At 37.8% G+C, this 20,413-nt stretch overlaps 3 protein-coding genes across 4 annotated transcripts; 1 reads left to right on the top strand and 2 right to left on the bottom strand.

Annotated features, from left to right (window-relative positions):
* On the top strand, positions 709–3,091 carry LOC109715628. The gene is made up of 5 exons (XM_020240735.1): positions 709–1,042; positions 1,150–1,305; positions 1,392–1,625; positions 2,452–2,528; positions 2,616–3,091. The coding sequence occupies exons 1-5, from the start codon at positions 886–888 to the stop codon at positions 2,823–2,825; spliced, it is 834 nt and encodes a 277-aa protein (XP_020096324.1). The 5' UTR covers positions 709–885; the 3' UTR covers positions 2,826–3,091.
* On the bottom strand, positions 5,116–8,225 carry LOC109715637. Of its 2 annotated transcripts, none has more exons than XM_020240744.1 (2): positions 7,308–8,225; positions 5,116–5,134 (listed from the first exon to the last, which is right to left on the bottom strand). In XM_020240744.1, exons 1-2 carry the CDS (start codon positions 7,853–7,855, stop codon positions 5,131–5,133), a joined length of 552 nt encoding a protein of 183 aa, XP_020096333.1. In that variant the 5' UTR covers positions 7,856–8,225; the 3' UTR covers positions 5,116–5,130. The 2 variants fall into 2 exon arrangements, with proteins under 2 accessions (XP_020096333.1, XP_020096332.1); XM_020240743.1 differs by lacking the exon at positions 5,116–5,134 and adding an exon at positions 6,262–6,744.
* On the bottom strand, positions 13,673–19,755 carry LOC109715494 (folate-biopterin transporter 1, chloroplastic). The gene is made up of 9 exons (XM_020240530.1): positions 19,335–19,755; positions 17,855–18,075; positions 17,604–17,668; positions 17,344–17,506; positions 16,827–16,975; positions 16,490–16,738; positions 15,448–15,616; positions 15,273–15,365; positions 13,673–14,595 (listed from the first exon to the last, which is right to left on the bottom strand). Exons 1-9 carry the CDS (start codon positions 19,738–19,740, stop codon positions 14,302–14,304), a joined length of 1,809 nt encoding a protein of 602 aa, XP_020096119.1. The 5' UTR covers positions 19,741–19,755; the 3' UTR covers positions 13,673–14,301.

Raw genomic sequence — 20,413 nt, forward strand, 5'->3', positions numbered from 1 at the left:
ATTTTAATTTTAAGCTTAATTCCGGATTTAAATTCAAAATTTTAAATTTTTATTTTTGGGACTAAAGTGAAAAACATACAAATTTTAGGAACTAAAATTGACATGCAAAAGAAAATTAAATAAGCGATGGCATGATAATGTCGTTAATTCTAAAATATCTTTTAACAGTGTCATGTTATCGCGATAAAATCAAGAGATCTAAAAATTTGATTGCAAAAAATAAAAAGATTAGGAAACAAAATAAAATTAGTGAGAAGGTCGGAGACCAATGTACAATTAATTCTTAAAAAATTATATGTGGGCCCATATCCCCAAAATAAGGGGAGGGCTTCAAACCTGTTTGGGATTCATGTATTTGATTTGATGATTTGATGATTTGATACCGCATATGTGAACTTATTGAAAACTAAATAGATCCATAGTAACCAGATGCATTTACCAAGGAAAATTAGAATCAAATAGCAAGACAAAAATTTTATACACGTTGCAACCTGATAAACACGAGGCTAAAACAGTAAATGGGTCCGATGAAGGTGCAAGCCTGTAGCATAAAAATTAATTAATGAATCAGAGATAACCAAATGGTAACTGACTAGCTGTAGTAGGGGGAGAGAGCGTTACGTGGACCGGGTCTACCTTAGAAACGGACCAATTAGAATTTGAGGGTCGACCACGTCATCTGAGAGGGAGTGTAACAAGGGAATCCTGTAATTCGCTGCCTACGAAAGAAGGAAAACGCCTAATCAATCCTATGACGATGATTCGCTGCCTATTTTATTTCTATTTCCTTTCTTTCTCTCGGTCTCTTCTACTCCCCACCTCGCCATCTCCCCAAACTCCTCTCTTCTTCCTTCAATCGACCCCAGCCTCTCTTCTTCGGTAGTAATGGCTACCGATTCGGCGACGGGATCGTCCTCTTCTACAGCGCCGACGCATGGTTCTTCGGAGAACTTTTTCAATTTACTTCGAATTCTCATCGTTTCAGACGACATGCTTTTTCTTGAAGCCGTCTCCAGCGAACTTATGGCTTGCGGTTACTATGGTGATTTTTTTTCCTTTTTTTGTTTTTTTGTTATTCTTTTTTTCTTTTTTTAAAGTTTGTATATTTTATTAATTTTTTTGAATTGTTTTTTTTTTTTTTCCTGTTAGTGCAAATGATAAGTTCGGGTGGTTTAGCGATAGAACTACTGCACAAGCCAAATGCAAATTTCCATATTGTTTTACTCGATGCTTCTTTGAAAAGCCAGCCGCCATGGATACTTTTGGATCAAACCCAACGATATTTCAAGAATATTTGTGTTATTGGTCAGTATTTTAAAACTTTTATATAAGTTTACACTACATCTTTTTTAATGTAATTATTTTTAATTTAATTTTGTTTGTTATTGTAGTAATGACAGCAGACTATACGCCTGCCTTCGCCAAGAGGAGTATTGATCAAGGGGCATCACTTGTCATCGAGAAGGAACGGATTGGATCAATATATTACATATTGTGGCAACTCGTAATAGGTAAGGAAAAATTGAATTTAGAAATGAGAAGCTTGAGGGATCGGAGGAGAATGGTCTATTGGGACGGCAACACGAGAACCGATTTCGAGCATACTTACCGGCTAGCTAGTGCAGGTAATGTAGAGTAATAATACTTTAACGCCATAAAAATGGACGTGCATTATCTGATATAGAAAATAAAAGCTACATAAGAAAAGAGATATTGCAAACCAATAATTAATAGACAGTATGAAAAAAATAAACCTTTATGGAAGCGCTAACCATCACTGGAATAAAGAATACCCAGAAAATGTCATAGATAAAAAGCCTAGCCTATAATCGAACAAATAGGAAGTCCGCAGATGATTAGAATCTTTTGTCAAAAAAAAGAAAAGAAAAGAAAAAACGAAACTAGCAACCAAATGAAGAGGAGCAACCAATGAAGAGGAAACATCAGAGCAGAAAAACTATCTAATACAATCCGACATCTCAATGCAATGATGATGATACTTGGCTATAGTATAATGCTTAGAAAGGATGAGCAATTATGAACAAAAACAAAAAAAATCTGAAAATAAATAGGATAGACAGAGGTATCAAATGGACATAGAATTCTGTAATTCAGCATTCTAAAAGATAGGGAGAACTATTCTTGCACTGATCCTCTAAGATAGGGAGAACTATTCTTGCACTGATCCTCTATAATATTCTCCTCTGCACATTCATTGTATTGCCCTCGCATTTTCTTTGTTCACTTATTGTAGCTCTTTCTACAGAATTATAATTAATATCCTCTTTTAATATCTTCAGCGGCAGCAGGATTACTAATCACTCTTTCTATGTGTAATATTTGGAATAGTTTGCTCCCTTTCAATATGGCATTCATATATAACTCTTGTAATATAGCCGACTCCAATGCTAATATATGTTCAATTTGATTTTTTTTTTATTGTTTTTATAGATCGCATACTAGGGAAGATTGCTGAACTAATGAGTGTTTTAAGGATGTACACCCAATCTGTCGCAAGTTATATGCGGGTTAGTTTTCTATTTTCTTCATATTGTTTAGTTATGCTGCTTAATTCAGTAGATTTTAATGATCTTTTAATTCTTTGTTTTCAATAGAGAACGAGTATGCAGGCTGGAGCTGGCCCATTGCTTGGGCAATTGTCTTCTATTTTTGAGCAGATTGCTGCGCAAGAAGCATCTGCATCGCACGTCGCAGCGCCTAGAGATCCACTAGCTGACGCGGGCGAGCAGATGCTGTCTGATCTGCAGTATTTACTAAATGACTTTTATTGGCCAGATGATGAGTTTAATTTTCCAGAACAGTAATTTGTAGCCTATTAGTATGAACTTTAGTTGAAAATTGTCTCATAAATTGCAACTTATTAGTTGTTCTCTAGTTAGTAGTCAAGTAGCATTCTGGACATTGACGGCGTGAGAGCTTTTGACGCCAACTGACTAATGAATTTAACAATGTTTTCAAAATATAATCGATGATATGTGGCCTGTGTTTGCTGGTTAGTGAATTTCCAGGAACTTCTAGCATGTAGCTGGAACTGTGTTTGCTTTCAATTCATTAGCTGTATTTGGATATCTCCCCCTATTGTGATGAGTCATTGCTGAGAGCAAAAATTTCATTACAATTGCCATGATGTACTCTTCTTGCTATTATCTCGTTTACTTGAAAACTGATCAATATGTGGCCTGCTGTAGTGGGTACTATCATCTCTCGTATGCTGTTTAAGTAGTACTATCTTCTCCATCATTGCAAAATTGAAGATTTGATCTTATTCAAGCGTTTCGCCATAGTAGAAGTTTTAAATTTTTGTGCTAGTTGAACAATATTCCATTGAATTTGGCATGATCAAAGGAAGTGGCCTTAAGCAGGCATAGATCCCCTAATTTACAGACTAAATTAAAGAAGAATATAGAATTTTAAAATTCATATTCATTTAGTATCGAATATATCCGTTTCATTCGGATTCGAGTTCAGATAAAATTTCGGATATCCATACCCATTGACATCCCTAAACTTTGGCCTCTATCTCTATTTTTGCTTTTATCTCATTCATCAACTGCTGAGCAGTTAGTAAATAAATGTGCAGCAAGTATATAAGAGTGCACCTAGTAAATAAATGTGTAGCAGTTAAGGTTCTGTTTGGATGCCGGAATAATTTATCAAAAATAATTTATTCCATATGAAAATTTTGTAGTATAATTGTGAGTAATTAGTTCAATTTTTGATCCTTCAAAGATCATGCTATTCATAAATTGATAAGATAGTATATTTTACTTATTAAGTATATTTTTTTATTCGATTCTAAACATTTGATCATATTTTTTATCAATTAAATTAAATATACATTGTTTTAATAAATTTTAAATTTTCTTATCTGTTGGGAGAAGTGCGGTAATGCCCACATTGTGAATTGAAATTTTAAAATTTTGATTTCTTGTTAATCTCATATGGCATGACTGCTTCAAGTCATGACAACATCTGTTTTCTTGTTAGTATTTTGAAATTCTACGTTCTTAGTATTGATTAACTGACTTCAGTTTAAACAAAATTAAAATGCTATTATATATTGACGTGTATTGTCTGGATAATAATTTATTTAAAATAATAAACCCTCTTCTTTTTTTTTTTTCTTTTTATCACGATCCTAGTCTCCATGCTAGTAGTCCCTACTGAATTATAATATTTAATCTAATGATTAGAAATGATCAAAAGAATCGATCCAAAGACTAAAAACTTGTTAGCAAAATGAGAGAAATACTATAAATAGTATTCTAGCCCAACTCTCTCTCTCTCTCTATATATATATATATAGAGAGTTGAGCTGAAATGCTATCGGTAGCAAACTGGCTTCGTTGCCATCCATTTATTTTCGATGATGGAGCCTTCAAATCGACGATGGGCACCGTTGAAAATAATCTATTAATAGTATTATTTTTTGAATATATTAAAATTTTATAATTTTTCATAAAATTCACCTAAATTGAAAAGCTTATAGATGTCCTCTAGATTTGATGTTTTCTGTTGATTTATTTTTGTTTACTAATTTTATTAGGAAAGATAAGTATATCCTGCAACAAAATATCAGCTCTTTTGCTTTTGTGATTTTATTGATTTTTTTTTATTATTTTGAATGCATTTGGACAAAGAAGGTATATAGCTCTTAGAAAAAAAAAATTAAAAAAAAATGCGAGAATTGTTGTTTATTTTTATTTTTTTATTATACATTAATATTATATAATTTGATACTAGCGAAAATACTTTCTTCTCATTGTATCCCAACCAAACGACAGATAATAACTAATTTAAAAATTAAAAAATTGTTACTTTTTAAGTTTTTTTTTAAATTTTTTTGCTACTAAATAGAAATTTCGCATGTAAAAATTGCAAACAATCTACTGTTCCTTATTGCACTATTTCACGTAAATATTTTGTTTAACAAAATAAGAAAAAGGGCAACAATACCAAATGAGATCTAAGTAATCTTAATTTTATATTTCAGATCATGTCTAAGAGCCACAACATTAAAAATGGGGACAATACTTTGCCCTAACCTGCTCTGCATCTCCCATGCCTAATCAAATAATTTAGAGGAACATTACTGAATATCCGAGTGGTTTACCTAGACAGATAGAAGGTCGCTTTCAATGAGTCAACTAATTAAATTGTAAGATAGGAAATAGATGTAGAGTAGAGCTGCTGTGCTTTTAGAAGTACAGAAATATCTGTGCTTGTGACTTTTTAATTGTCGGATCGCCTCAAGATCCGTGGAGCACTATTAATGATGTGTCCCGTTATATCCACTTCATTAGTGCTGCACGAATCTTGAAGCAATCTAACGGCTAAAAAGTCACAAGCATAGATGTTTCTGTGCTTCTAAAACCACGGAAGCTCGACTCATAGATGCATTAATGTATGAGTTTATATGGATGACACTATGCAAATATCAACTGATGGGAGGTTCAATTTTGCCTGGATTATTAAAAACTATCTACATCAGAAAATAATGTAACAACCAGGTTCTATTGGTTAACTACTTTAGTCAAATTTAAAAAAAAAAAAAAAACTCCAAAATGGGCATGCATGAATACGTGCGAATGCCGACAACTTTGTCCTTAAACATAATTCTTTATTACTTATTTCAGAAAGTGACAAGCAATTATTTAGAAGGAAAAGAGATTCCATTTTCATTACTAACATGTGAGACAACAATAATCAAATTCAATACATTAGGTTTAATAACACTAAATGCTCTTCTACAAATGCAAATTTGTTGAACTGAACAGAGCTAACTATTACTGTCCTCTTGGTTTGACAAATGACTAGCTATTCCTTGTAGAAGGAGAAGATAAGCTGTTCTAAATGCTAAGTGTCATAAAGCTAACAACAAGAATTTCTGTTAGTTGCATGCATGTTTGTCGTAGAAATATTTCATAACTCCGTCGAAGTCCAAATTTGTGTAGAAGGATGTGACATAAATTGATTAATTGATTACATAAGACAATCTTATCGACAGATTAAAGATCCGACTCACAAGCTAGGTTAAGCAATTTATTTTCTATATCAACCGCTATTAAACATAATTGCAATTAGATCAACTAACTAGTAATAAGCAAATCATTTTTGAAAATTTCATGCCATTTGGAATTTGCACAAATTCTCTTTGATGGCTCGCAACCTCTAACATCTCCATTTGTTCAATAATACAAAAACACTGAAAAAGGAATAGCCCACCACAATAGCCGCAAGGAAAACACATACTCGGCAGCCAGAAAGAATCACAATACAGTTAAAGTAACAATAATTCAATCAATTATATACAGAGAATATATCTCGAGAACAACTTTAAGTACAACCATAGCCGCAGACATGTAATATGTTCTCAGAAAGTAGGAATAAGAATAAATCTGGAGAACGACTTTACATTTGAATGAACCTTAGACGCATAAACAAAGAGAACTTTGAATATATACCAAGTCTCCCACTAGTTTAAGATGCCAAACCTACGCAATAGAGGTAATGGGGGTGAATTCAGCTAATACCAAAGGTGATCGAATCTACTACATCGTCTCCTGTCAGACATCTGCCAGACATCTCATCTTTCCAAGCGAATAAGATAACTCTAATTCCGGCTCTTTGAGGCTATTGACCATCAACTATAAAGTGTTTGTCAATAATTTCAATTTATTGACCCAAAAGTGTAGACCATCATCAAAATCCAATCCTTATGCACTATATGAAAAAGAATAGAGACATCGTCATCACATTGAGAGCACGCATGCTGGTATAAAAAACCACATAACAAGGGTAAGTTGCACCACGAGCTCCTTTATCTTTTCAAGGATGTTTCACTTTGGTCCCGAACCTTGCAATTCATACAATTGGACCACTAGCCTATGCACATGTTGCAATTAATCGTCACCAGTATTTGTTAAATCGGACGGAACTGCTCATGTAATCGATGAATGAAAAGGCTAAATATCTCTTATATAGCAGTAACAGAAGCTAACACTACGAATTACCTAACAAAGTATTCGTAATATGGTTTTCATTCCAAACCCTATGCTTGATCTTGCAACTAAGTGCATAAGAATTATGATATGAATCAATTCCTATATATCCTAAAGGAAGAAGCATAAACACAGATAACAATGAGAATTGATAAGTTTAGAACCAGGGAGGCATGAAAATTCCAGGAAAATTACATGAAACTTCATCATATAGATATAACAAAGCATTGGATTTATCCATTATCGGAAATTGAAACTGCGAGGGGCAGAGTGGAGCATTATTACTGTACAAGCATAAGCCGGCCGATGCCGCCGTTGAGACGGCCCCCGGGCGACAAAACCCCGCCTCCTTCTTCCTCGTCGGAGGCCGCCCCCTTCGGGACGGTGACGATGAGCTCGCCGTCGACGTAGGCGGCGGTGGCGAGCGAGGGGCGGGTGTAAGGCGGGAGCCGGAATCGCCAGCGATTGAGCTCGAGGGCGCCGTCGTCGACCTCACCGGAATCGGCGGCGGCGGCGGCGGCGGCGGGGCGGATCACGACCTTCATGACGCCGGGGTGGATCTCGACGGGGAGGGCGCGGACGTCGTCCCAGAGGTCGTCGGCGGCGGCGACGAAGCGGAACCCGTCGGAGTCCTCCTCGACGGAGACCTCGGCGTCGGCGCCGAAGGGGAGCTCCAGCACCTTGCTGAAGATGTGCGGGAGGCGCCGGAGCTTCTTCTGCCGCCCCCCGCCTCCGCCGACTCCGGCGGCGGCGGCGGCGAGGATGGCGTTGGCGTCGTAGCGGATGGTGATGTTCCGCTTCTTGGGCGCCGGGTGCACCCTCATGGCTCCCATCCTTCCACAACAACAACCGAAACCCTAAACCTAGCCCTAATCCAAACCCTAACCCTAGCTTCCGATGACACAAATCGGTGGCGAAATCCCCAAAATCCTACACGAAACAGCTCGAATTTGATCGAGAAAACCGAAAACTCGACTCGCAAAGAGCAATTGAAATCGAAATCCTAGCAATATCGAGCTTCGATTGGAAACCTTGGGGCAAAAAACAGAGGATTTTCACATGGAGAGAGGGAGGAAATTGGGGACGAAGAGATCTCTCCACGATCTACCACTATATAAATATTTTGTTCGGAGGAGACGAGCTCAGCAGGGGTATTTTGGGAAACAAGAAAATTGGGACGAAGAGGACAGGGGCATTTTGGGAATAAAAATAATTACACAGGGAAATGGTGACGTATTATAGAGGGTAAAAGTACATTAGTCCCGGGACTATCGCAATATTGCAATTTAGTCTCTATCCTTTTTGCCGACCACTACTTTTAGGTGTATCTAAACTTTTTTTTTTATATATTTTATACAATATTTTTAATTATTAAAATGGTTTTAAATTTTTTATTTTGTCAAAGAAAATTCTGGCTTTTCATTTTAGAATATATCTACTCTGCTGTAGGATATAATAATACCGGTACTATCTAAAAAGTTCTATTAAGAAAAAACATACTATATTAAAATTTTTAAATAACTTTTTTCAAATAGATCGAAATAAATATTATGTTACAAAATATAATTATACTAAGGGACAGTTTGGTTGAATATAATTATAAATATAGTGTAGTTAAAAATACATGCAGTTGAAAATATAATAATTATAATTACATATAATTTGTTCGGTTGAAAAAAACTAAAATGAATAATTTATCGGCCAATTTGCATAAAAATTCACTTATTTTGGACTTTTGCAAAACTGGACCACCTTTTTCGTTTTTGCAGATTCGGTCCGCTTTTTCAGCAAACTGACCAAAATACCCTTATTACTTTTTCTCTTTCCTCTTTCTCTCTCCTCTTCGTTTCTATCGTTCTTTTTTTTTTCTCGCCGAAAAAAAAGAGGCGGATCGAACCGTCGCCTCCCTCCTCACCCTCCTTCTTCACCGTTGCCTCCCTCCTCACCCTCCTCTCCACCGCCCACGACCCCTCCTCCTCTCCCGCCGGCTGCCGGCCGAGTCCACCCCCGACCGTCGTCTCCGTCGCCGTCGCAGAGCCACGGCATGGGCGGGCGCAGCCCTATGGCGTGCGTCGACCGTGTCCCGATCGCTGAGCCTCATCCGGCCACCAGCGGTCGTCGTCCGCTTGTCAGGCGGCGCGGCGGAGGAAGAGGCTGCGGAGTCGTCGCGGCGCTGGGCTGAGCGACCCGGATTCGGCGCCCGGCCGACGCCTGTTGACGGCAGCGTCGGCTGCTGCACTCAGCCTATTGGCGCAAGGCCGGCCGGGACCTCGTTCAGCTGCTGTGGAGTTCGGCGCAAACGTCGAGCCCCGGTGCCGACTGACGGCTTGAGGCGTTCGGCGGACGACGGGCGGAGGCGCTCGATCGCGCGGTGACTCCTGGCGCGGGGTGCGCAGCGTTGCGGGCCGTGCGGCGGCAGAGCGGTGCACGCAGCGGCAGCGGGCTGGCACGCAGGCGCTGTGGGTGCTTTTTCTTCTTCTGCATAGTGTAAATGGTGCACAATTACACCATTAATGTGTGTAATTTCATGCGTGTAATGGTTAATGGCTGCACCATTGACATTAGTGTATGGTGCACCATTGACATTAACCATTAATGGTTAATGGTGCCACCGATTACACATTAATGGTAAATGGTGTACAATGATGCCACCATTAGTGTAATTGGTGCCACCATTTGCACAATATACACCATTAATGGGGCGGTGGGCTTGGCGCGGATAACGGAAGACGACGGTGACGACGACGGATGACGATCGTGGGACCGGGACGAGGCTCAGCAAGGGGGAGTGACGAGGGCGATTGGCAGGGGACGGGCGGTCGCAAGGGGCGGGACGTGGCTCGGCGACCGGCGACGGCGCGGACGACGGTTGGGGTGGGGCTCGGTGGCTGGCGGGGGGAGAGGAGAAAGGGCTCAGCGGGAGTCTTGCGTTGAGAGCGTAGACGATCGGGGACTCATGCGACTTCGAGCTTGACGAGGGCTTACTGGCCCCTTGCAACTCGGTGACGAGCGGGCGGTTCGGCTTGTGGAGGCGTGAGGGAGGAGGACGCGGAGCTTCGCGGCGGGCTTGAGGAGGGCGAACGGGGAAGTGAGGAGGGCTTGAGGAGGAGAGTAAAGAGCGAGGCGAGACGACGGTGGAGGGTGGGCTCGTGGCGCGGCGGGGGGAGAGGGAGGAGGGGTTCGGTATGCGGAGGCGGAGGAGGGGCTCGGGCGGGCGGGCTCCGAAAAAAAACGAAAAAAAAAAAAGAACGAAAGAAACGAAGAGGAGAGAGAAAGAGGAAAGAGAAAAAGTAATAAGGGTATTTTGGTCAGTTTACTGAAAAAACGGACCGAATCTGCAAAAACGAAAAAAGTGATCCGATTTTGCAAAAGCCCAAAATAAGTGAATTTTTTATGCAAAAAGGCCATAATCAGTAAGAAGCAATAAGTTGGTTATTTTTAAAAAAAAAAATATAATCTTTTAACATACTATATTAAATGTAAAAAAAAAAAAATCAAGGACTAATTGTAAAAGTACATGAACAAAGTAGTAATATCACGAAAGAATAGGGGCTATTTATACATTTTAATTTCTCCATTATTATAGAGGAGTTATAGAGGAAGTGACGGTTTATTTTTCATTTTTCATTTTTTTTTTAATTTTTTTGGGCATTATCACAAACGCCACGAGAAATTATTGCGTGCTTTGATACGTGCTTTTGACCGTAACCGTTGAATCGGGATCCAATGACGACTCCGAGTAGCCCCGACGTAGGCCGTACGATCTCGATCGAACGGCGGAGATCGACGCACGACATCGTTGGTAGTGGTGTCTCACATGGGGATTTCGTGGACAACGCGCCGAGTATCGTATAACTCGGACGATACGCTTGCGGTGACAATTTACGGAAGCCCCCTCACATATATACTATTTTGAAATTTACTCCGTAAACATTGTTGTTGATTTTCTTTTTTTTTTAAGTAGTTCTAATTTCTTTAATTTGAGCAATGTATTTTAGTTAGATTTAAAAAATATTAAATTTTATACCCTTGGTAGAAAAAATTAATACTAATGAAGCTTATGTCAATGAATTTAATAAAACTCTTTAATTAAAAAAAATCGGAATGTAAAAAAAAAAAAAAATTAAAATAAGAAAAGCTCATGGATCGCTTTCAGTGTCTCCTATATTGGAGGGGTTTCCCTACAATTTTACCCAAGGTTACCCACGGTGACTCCATGAGGATGTTAATAAGTGTAACGGTTATATATCACGGTTGTGAGAATGACACGCGGACCCCACCGAGGGGTGGGCCCCACATGTGATCCTCGTTGGGATGGAGACCATGTAATCGTTGATTGGCTCAATTGATTGAACCATGTTGGGCCCCACTACACGTTTGATAACCACTGATGTGGTCTCTTTTTTTGTGTTTATCTTTATTATTAATAATTCTAATTATTACTTTTTGTTTAGTGTATGGTGGAAAAATTGCCACAACGTACGGAACGATTACGAAGGCTCAGATGCTGCAACTATTTTCAGATAATTTATCTCGAAAAATAGAATAAACGGCTTTTTTTTTACATTTAACTCCTTCAAAAAAAAAAATTTGCAAATAATTCCATAAAATTTATATTTACAAGATTGGTCATATTCCCACCTCGCAAACGTCACGTGAACGCCACATGAGCATGGCAGTAGATTAATTTGAACATGTGAATCATTTATCGTGTTTAGAAACGATGAATAATTCACAAGGAGTGTTTGGTTCGCCTATTTTTCATCCTGGAATAAAAATTGCAATCGACGAATCCGTTTGTCCATATTTGGTACGTGGAATTCTCATTCTGATTTCGATTTCCGGGCGAATGAAAATCCCCCAATTATCCTTTTTTCCAATCCAGTCTTGTAAGCCGAATTGGAAATTGAATTCTGGTGGAATGAATTTGTTCGGATTACATTTAATTTTTTTAACCTTATTTTTAATTAAATCATAAGTTTAAGTATAAAAATTATATTTATAAATTTAAATTTAAATTTAAATTTAAATTAAAAATTAAAATTCAATCAAGTATTTCGAATCTAATTTATAAATTTGAATTTGGATTTAAAATCTAAATTTTTATTCAAATTTTATTTCAAATTTAAATTAAATTTATGGTTTCAAATTGAAATTTAAATTATAATTTTAAGTTTGAATTTGAATAAATCGAAATTTAGTTTTATATTTTGAATTATCCATTCAATTTCAAATTTTAATTTTTTAAAAAATTATATTTAAAATGTTTACATTATTTTAAAATTTTGACCTATATTTTTAATATTTAATTTTCAATTTGAATTTAAACTAATATATTATAAAGATAAAATTGACATATTAATTTGATTACGTTTTCAATATCTATCTGAACCGAACACCGACAATAGAAATGGTTCATTCCGATTTCGATTCAGATAGCGAACCAAACAACTGAGGTAATAAATTATTCTGATTCCGTTTCCAGTTTATTATCATTCTAATTTCGATACCAATTCTAACTTCGAATCAAACGCACCCACAATGTTCTTTCTAAATCTTAAATCTCAAATATTATGTAATACCTTAGTAAGAAAATAATGGAATACGGTGAACCGTATTCAACTTAACCCATGTCGCCATCTATGCTTGCGTGGCGAGAATACGGTCAATCTTGTAAATATAAATTTGTGGGACTATTTATAGATTTTTTTTTTTTTTCTCCTGAGAGGACTAAATACAAAAAAGCTCAAAAAAAAGGTAAAAATATGAAGACCGCCTCAACTGGGCCGTTCGGAAATAGTCTCTTGGACATTTTTTTTTTTTTTTTTAGGATTGACACCCTAAACTTTTGCATTAGAAAGTTTAAGTGATTTTAACCAAAAAAAGATTAAAAAATTTATCAAACATTTTAGTAACTTTTCCAAATATAATAATTTTAATCCACTTTATAGCAAATAAGCTAGATTGATTAATTGATAATGGTTAATCAACCTGCCCTAGTTTGATCCAAAACTTATGCAGAAGAATCTGAAGCCTCAACCCTCGCAATGGTAGAAGAAATCAGACGAGCTGTCTGCAATACCTCCAGAGTTAAGAGGTTTTGCAGACTGTAGTGCAGTGCATTTTTCATTCTAGAGAATTTGCAGACAGCGGTGGCACTACATTTCGGTTTCAGAATTCTGCCAAACAGGCAAGCTTCATAGATGCTCTCTCTTCCTAATTAAAAATCATAAAAGATCAAAATGGATTTATTTAGACATATTGAAGTAAAATTATGCCACCATCTTAGGTTTCTTCTGCTATGTTTACAACGAGTCCGGCTACTATACTCTTATTAGTATAGATTTTTTTGTACTCATAAATTTTCGGCCGTTAAATCTACTTATTTGATCATTTTTATTCGTTAGATTTTATTATTCATCGAACCACCCACTCAACCCTAGAGGATCATTATCATTTTAACCGGGGACCACTATTATCCTGACCGCACATCTCTTCATCCAAAGACCAAAAATTTATGAATACAAAAAGCTCTATACTCATAAAAGTATAATAACCTAGCCTGTTTACAACATTTATGCTTACAACTCTTTCAAAAGAAACATTACCATAAAATAAGCCCCAAACACCCCAAAAAAGAGAACACGAAATAGATCCCGAAGATGAGAATCATGCTTCATATTATGTATCAATCCACTACAAGTAAAAAAACAAAATCAACCTCATAAATACATTAGCAATTTCGATTAATTGGTAACCCACATCATTTGCAATATACTATCAAGAATGTACAACAAGGTTTACGCACTTCAAGGGCACTTGGCGTGGCGTAGTTGCAAAAGGGGCGTGAATTTAGTTAGATGACAGACAGTACAGTCATTAGTTCAGTTGTCGACCACGAGATATAGAGGAGATCAGCCATCTAGTCGTCCGCTTAATTCTTGAATAACAGCTTCCTTTTGGAAAGGCCTGGCATTGTCTTTCATGGAAGGATCCAAAACATAGCCCACCATTCGGAGGCAGATTTTCTCCGTATTATCCTAGTCGACATCAGAACTAGCGCTTTTATTCCCACTAAACTTGATTTATGGGTGGATTGCGATCCGAAACCCCTCAGCAGTGGCATGAGCTTGTTTTCCAGAGGAGCAGTAGATTGAATTGCAGTCTTTGCTTGAAACTGGCTGCAGAACTTAGCTACGACTCGTGAAGCCAACTTCAGGTGAGGTGAAATTCAAAATTGCTGCGAATGTACTAAGGAAGATAAGAGATGAGAGAACAGTCAATTCAATTTCGTCTGTTCGATATTCACATTCTTGTCCTCGGGACTTTCTGCGGGAAGTAGACCAAGAAGGGGAAGCGGTAGCAAGGAGCTGAGATTGCAAATGACAATTAATAGAGCTAGATTGCCGAAACTGTCTTTGGTGACCCCCAGAAGTTGAGTCAGCCCTGCGCCGATAAGACCTCCAGTGACACTTCCCGCATTCGAAATAGACATCAGAGTGGCAAATAAAGTCGCCTCCATCCCGGAGGGGCATAATCTTGCCGCTAATACCAGGACGGGCATAAAAGAAGCCTGCAAAATAATGCATACTTTTGTTTGATTAACAAGAAATGTGAAATATAAGCAGAAAATAGAAAAAGGAAAAACAATGTACAAGTGCATGTGGCAGAGAAGTTCTATCACCACATAGTATACATCGGAAGCTAGAGATTCTAGAGGCATATTCGATTGCTTGACGTTTCGTATTTTCTAACTTTTCAATCACGTTGATTTTGTTTAGCAGGCAGTATAATTAATCCACTTTGTTTTTGAAAGTTTGGTATTAGCACCTGACTGAGCACTGTTATTCTTTACTTACTGTTTGATATTGTATAGAAACTGATTAATTACTACATATCTATGGAGAAGCAATTTGGAAACTGTATTTAGTGAAATGTTGACTTTAATCAAATACACTGCAGCATCTTGAGAATTCTCCACATCCACATTTTGGTAATATATCACATTTACATTAGACTCCACTAAATGAAAATTTGGTTCTTTTACAGCTTTGTGATTCTTGTGGTGCAATATTGGGAAAAAAACCTTGAATGTAACTCAGGTGCGAAAATACCACTTCTCTTGTTTCTCATTTCTTAAATGACTTAAAACAGCAAATACTTAAAGTTACTAAAGTCATAGTTACTGGCAAGCTAGAAACAGAAATCAACACCATGCAAAATTCCGCAATTCAACTAATGTATTAGCACCTGACTGAGCACTGTTATAATCAAAGAGTCCCCAATTGAGAACCATTCATCACTTATGCCGAACTGTCGATTAAGTCCAGTGACAAGAAAAACCTGAAAAAGTACACCAAACTTATCATAGAACTGAAATATAACAAAACCATTTTTTTGACAGCAGAGAATACACAACCAGTACCTGCGTCATTCCAAGAGTCGAGCCTATAATTGTTGTGAGAAGAAAAATTTTCCTCAAAGGAACTGCCTTAAGAAATGAATTGTACAGTCCAACACCAAGCAAGGATGCCACCGATGTAACTAGTTTGACTCGCCCTAAAAATTCTGGAGTAAATCCAAGCTTATTTGTGCTGAAACCCAACAATAGAGAGACACGTAAGTTTTTATGTAGTACCTCATTTTGAGGCAAAAATAATAGACCGAGTTGCAAGTAATATATGCACAAAAAAAGAAAAAACGGAGGCCAGTTAGAGTTCTTAGTTAATACATAATTATAAAACTTTATGCCCAAAGACGTGTAGGTTGCACTCAGACATGTGAATAATGCTTGGCACAAGCACATATGACAACCTAACATCCACGCTTTCAGTCCTAACTATTTGGGAGTAGTTGTAGAAAATCTAATTTTTCGCTCATCTCTTGTTTTCCACAAGCTTCTCAATCAAAACAGGCACTGTTACTTCTTTTGTCACAAGTTCCCGTAACATCAATTTTGGACTCCCATCTCAAGGCACTCTAATACTTCAGAAAATATGATCCGAAGTAATGTTCTATGCGGTCGATTGAACACAGCGCAACCATTTATACTGGTTTCCATGCCCACTGCAGCCCGTTCCCAACCACTGTATATATGTCTACGCGCACATGCATGCGTATGTGTACATGTGTGCGGGTGAAACACTAACATTATGCAGGCATACCAACTGGTCCTTCACTTGACTGTAGTTGAACATCATGTCGCATGCTGAGAAAATGTCATTGAAATTATCAACATAATGCAGAAAAATGAGTCTTGTCCATCCAGTGTGCGCTTCCTGATAATTCTTCACTATTTGATTTTTTTTTTTCTCCAACTATGTGGATGGTTTGAAAAAATCCACATAAAAATTAAACAGAATTAAAGCGCACTCAGAGCAATACAGGGGGGATAAAATGACAAGATAAATAATATTAAAGTTAATATCCAACATGAATAAGAGCAAGAGGGATGGTTGTGATCGTACGTAAAGAAGAACATGGCGGAGTCCGACTGAGGAGTTGCCTGCCACAAGAACATGAACAAGGTGGGTAAGAAGATGTCGCGCTGCCTCACTGCAGCCCACAACTGAGTAATGTGCTGTTTAGAGCTCTCAATAAAACCTGAACCAGAAATTAAGGGAGTGTATCCTGAAGAAGGAACAGGCTGTTCATTTACAAGAACAGCCACTGCTGATGTCATCAGGGGCAGAAACGCCGTAACACCAAAGACAAATCTGCTTTAATACAAATACGTTAATTATCAAATAATGTTGTACATAAGTTAGAAAATTTATTTCATTAATGCGAACCTATGGAACAAACCTTACACCGTATGTATCCACCAATGAACCACTAAAATATGCGCTCACAATCCCTCCAAAGGCTGACGATCCCCAACACAGAGACTGGAGAGATCCCGATGTACTCTGTGACTCACCGCGTGCCCTTTCAACAACCATAGAATCTACCACCTATAATATCAAGTAACATGTGAAAGAAGATTATACATTTGGCACTTAATGCTATAAGGACCAGAGATTTATCACCGCATAAACTTGGTTGACTATTTAAGTAACTTACAATGTCAAAGGTATGAACAGAAAAAAGGAAACAACACTATAACATAATAGATAGCAAATAATGCAGCACAAGCGGAATACTAGTGAATTGCGTATTTATTATATGTTGACAATTAAATATGCTTCATTATTGAGAATAAACTATGAAAAATATATGAAATTTAAAAAGAAAACAATGCCAGATATTTCAATGAAAGGGCAACGAATTAGACAGAACCGATGGCACATAACAGCAATTTGATGTATTAAAACTCACTTACAACATCTGAAAAGGCAACTGAAAGAGATCCAAGAAAGATACAAAATGCTGCATCATACTTGCTGTCCACAAATGCGGCCATCAAACTCCACGAAAGTGCTCCAAGAAGTCCAGAGAGAATTAGATAAGACCTTCTCCGATAGCCATAAAGTGGGATGGAGTCACTGAAATTATATTTAAAAAGAAAAAGAAAGAGAATCAAATGAAGGGAATAAAGCAGAAATTGGAAGGAATTACCAAAACAAAAAGACTTGGTCAAACCTGATAAAACCGTATAGAGGCTTAACTAACCACGGCAAGGAGGAGACACCAGATATAACTGCAGTCTAAATTAGAGAAGCAACACAGAAACGTGTGAATAATATTCAAAGTCTACAAACATTATCACAACCCTTTCATAGCCAAACAAAACGGAAAATAATAAAAAAGTAGATCCAGTATGTCAACATTCAAATTTAATTTTTAAAAAAAGCTGCAATGAAACAAGTGACCAAGAATTCGTATTAACATACCTCTGCTGGATCGAGATGAAGATCATCTTTCAAGTAAAAGCTCACAGCAAGCCTGGCAAGGCCCAACACTCCTTGAACAAAGTATACAATAGCAACGGCAAAGTTATCAGGTGACAAGTCAACCCCAAAACATTTTATAGGACTCATTTTAGACCTGCTCTTCCGCGAGCCATCTGTACTACTGTCTCCTTTAGCTGTAAATGATGGGTTCCTTGATCTACCTGCAACTAACAACTTATCAATACTGTTTTTTCTTATCGACATTACATAGTATTCACGCCACTAAAATTTTTATAAGCTTCAAGCAAGATTAGTTCACTTTAGGAATCCTAATTGCAAAGAAGTTAGTAAGAAGCCTAAGTAACCATCAACAACTAAAATTTGAGAAAAGTAGGAAGGCAATACTAAGTGCTCGACAATGATGATTATTTTCTTTAACCAAACTTTATCTAGTTAACTAGTTTTACTAAAAATATGAAACAAATCGACCAAACTCAGGACACAATATATGAAAGAAGTGTGTAAATCATCATGCCAAAAAGCATCTACCAGAAACAAGCAAACAAGATTCGTCAGCTAAATTGTGAAAACTAACTTAAGATGTTTGAAAACTATGCCAAGCTATCTGAGTTAAAGTATCAATGTTTTTCAAGACGCTTGATAAGCCATCTGACAATGATAAATAGAGATCAAAGTTCTAGTATAATCTCCCTTACGAAAAAAGAACAGCAATTGCAAATCGCAACATAATTTTTCACCGTAGTAAAAGGTCATCAAAAAACGAAAATATATACAATTTTAGGGAGGTTATTTCTTCGAGACAAACAGCGTAAACTAACATCCATTGACCTTGATTGATTGGTCTTCACATATGAGCTTAGCTGCCAAATATCCTAGACAAAAACTGGCAAAATACTCACACTCAGATTTAGTAAAGCAATTTCTCTGTGCAGGAGTAAACTTTCATACATAAGTATTTCGACAATCCGCACTCAAAATCCTCCCCCTTGTGCACCTCAAACACTATCCCAATTCCAAATGCATGTTCAATGAATTCGACTCATATCTTTCTAATCTAAGCCATAAAGATGAACACTGCAACATATTAAATAATAAAACACCATTCTTCAGCACTTAAAGCCGCTAGATAAAACGATTATTTCACATGTTATTAGAGCAGGAGATACTGAGATTGAATCCCACCAAACTCCAATTTTTATTTAATTTTCTCCCACTTAATTCAAGTCCAATTCTTGGACAAATAAAAAATTCTAGAGCTCTAACATAAAAGTGAGCATTAAATATAAAATTTTAAAGCATCATCCTCTAGAAACTAAAGGTTTCTCCAGTAGTTGTTTCATAATTTCATTATAGATTGATATCAACGCCGCGTAATAAACACGCAAGAATTCAAGAACTCGCCTTTTAATCGCTTAATCAAAGCCACGCAGACAGAGAGAGAGAGAGTTCTCGAACTCACCGCCTCGATAATCGGAGTAGGACATCTGGATCTCGCCGAGATCCAGGGGCCGCAACGCCGCCTCCTCGTCGTAGCCGTCGCCGGCGCCGCCGTTCCCCTTCCGGCGGGGCGGAGGCGGCGTCGCGGGGCGGGAGGAGGCTGCGGCGGCGGCGGCGGAGGACGCCATGCCCTCGCCTTCGGGGGTGCGGCGGCAGCGACACTCGATCCGGCGAGTCCTGGACGCCGCGGCGGCGATGCGGCGGCGCCGGCGACGATAAGCGGCGGCGGCGGCGGAGGAGGAGGAGGAGGAGAGCGAGCGCCGTGGTGGGGGAGCGGAGGAGGGGAGGAGGAGAGGGGCGGGGGAGGAGACGCGGAGGAGGAGAGGGTTCACGGGATTTTTTAATAATAATAAAGAAAATAACGCCATTACGAATTTTAGTCACGGAGCGTACGTTTCCCCCACACACACACACGCACACTACTACACAGTTCGTACCCGAGAATGCGAATGTACATTTTGTAGTGATTTTTATTTTCCTAAAAAAATATTTACATAATTTTTGGAGAAATTATTTTTGTTCACATTCTACATTTGATTTTTTTTTTTTTGGCTCAATTTTTAGAAGATCTTTTATAGATTGGCCCCGTTTGAAATTCTCATACATTAAAAGCATTTTGTTTGTATTTGCCTGTGTTAATATTTTTATGGCTCCATTGAAAAATCAAGAAATATGAAACAAAATATTGTACCCCAAAATGTCTTAACCACACTATGCATAAGCAAATGAGTTCCAAAATTTAAACAAAAAGGATTTAACATTGTAATTGGGCCACAAAATATATAAGCCACGCTAGAGCTATTTTGAGAAATTAATCGAGACCCAACTTAGCCCATCATGGCCCAAATGAGTTCAAGCTCGGTTCAGGACGGGTCCAACTGGGCCAGGCTCCAACACGAAAAGACGCTAAATTTAACTTCCATTTCAAGTCAAGTTGTTAACTGTCACTCGTAGCATCACCACTGTTTAGATCAATTGTTTCATATTTAAATATGCAAGAATCTATGGGCATCTTCAAAATACCAAAAAAAAAAAAAAGCG

The sequence above is a fragment of the Ananas comosus genome, linkage group 9, assembly GCF_001540865.1.
Source record: "Ananas comosus cultivar F153 linkage group 9, ASM154086v1, whole genome shotgun sequence".
NCBI lineage: Eukaryota > Viridiplantae > Streptophyta > Magnoliopsida > Poales > Bromeliaceae > Ananas > Ananas comosus.

Coding starts and splice junctions, on each gene's coding strand:
- LOC109715637 (XM_020240743.1), bottom strand. CDS start 7,855: ATGGGAGCCATGAGGGTGCACCCGGCGCCCAAGAAGCGGAACATCACC.
- LOC109715628 (XM_020240735.1), top strand. CDS start 886: ATGGCTACCGATTCGGCGACGGGATCGTCCTCTTCTACAGCGCCGACG. Junction 1,043..1,149: donor TATGGCTTGCGGTTACTATG/GTGATTTTTTTT, acceptor TTTTCCTGTTAG/TGCAAATGATAAGTTCGGGT. Junction 1,626..2,451: donor TTACCGGCTAGCTAGTGCAG/GTAATGTAGAGT, acceptor TTGTTTTTATAG/ATCGCATACTAGGGAAGATT.
- LOC109715494 (XM_020240530.1), bottom strand. CDS start 19,740: ATGGCGTTATTTTCTTTATTATTATTAAAAAATCCCGTGAACCCTCTC. Junction 15,366..15,447: donor CGACTCTTGGAATGACGCAG/GTACTGGTTGTG, acceptor GTACTTTTTCAG/GTTTTTCTTGTCACTGGACT. Junction 14,596..15,272: donor TTATAACAGTGCTCAGTCAG/GTGCTAATACAT, acceptor ATTATTTTGCAG/GCTTCTTTTATGCCCGTCCT.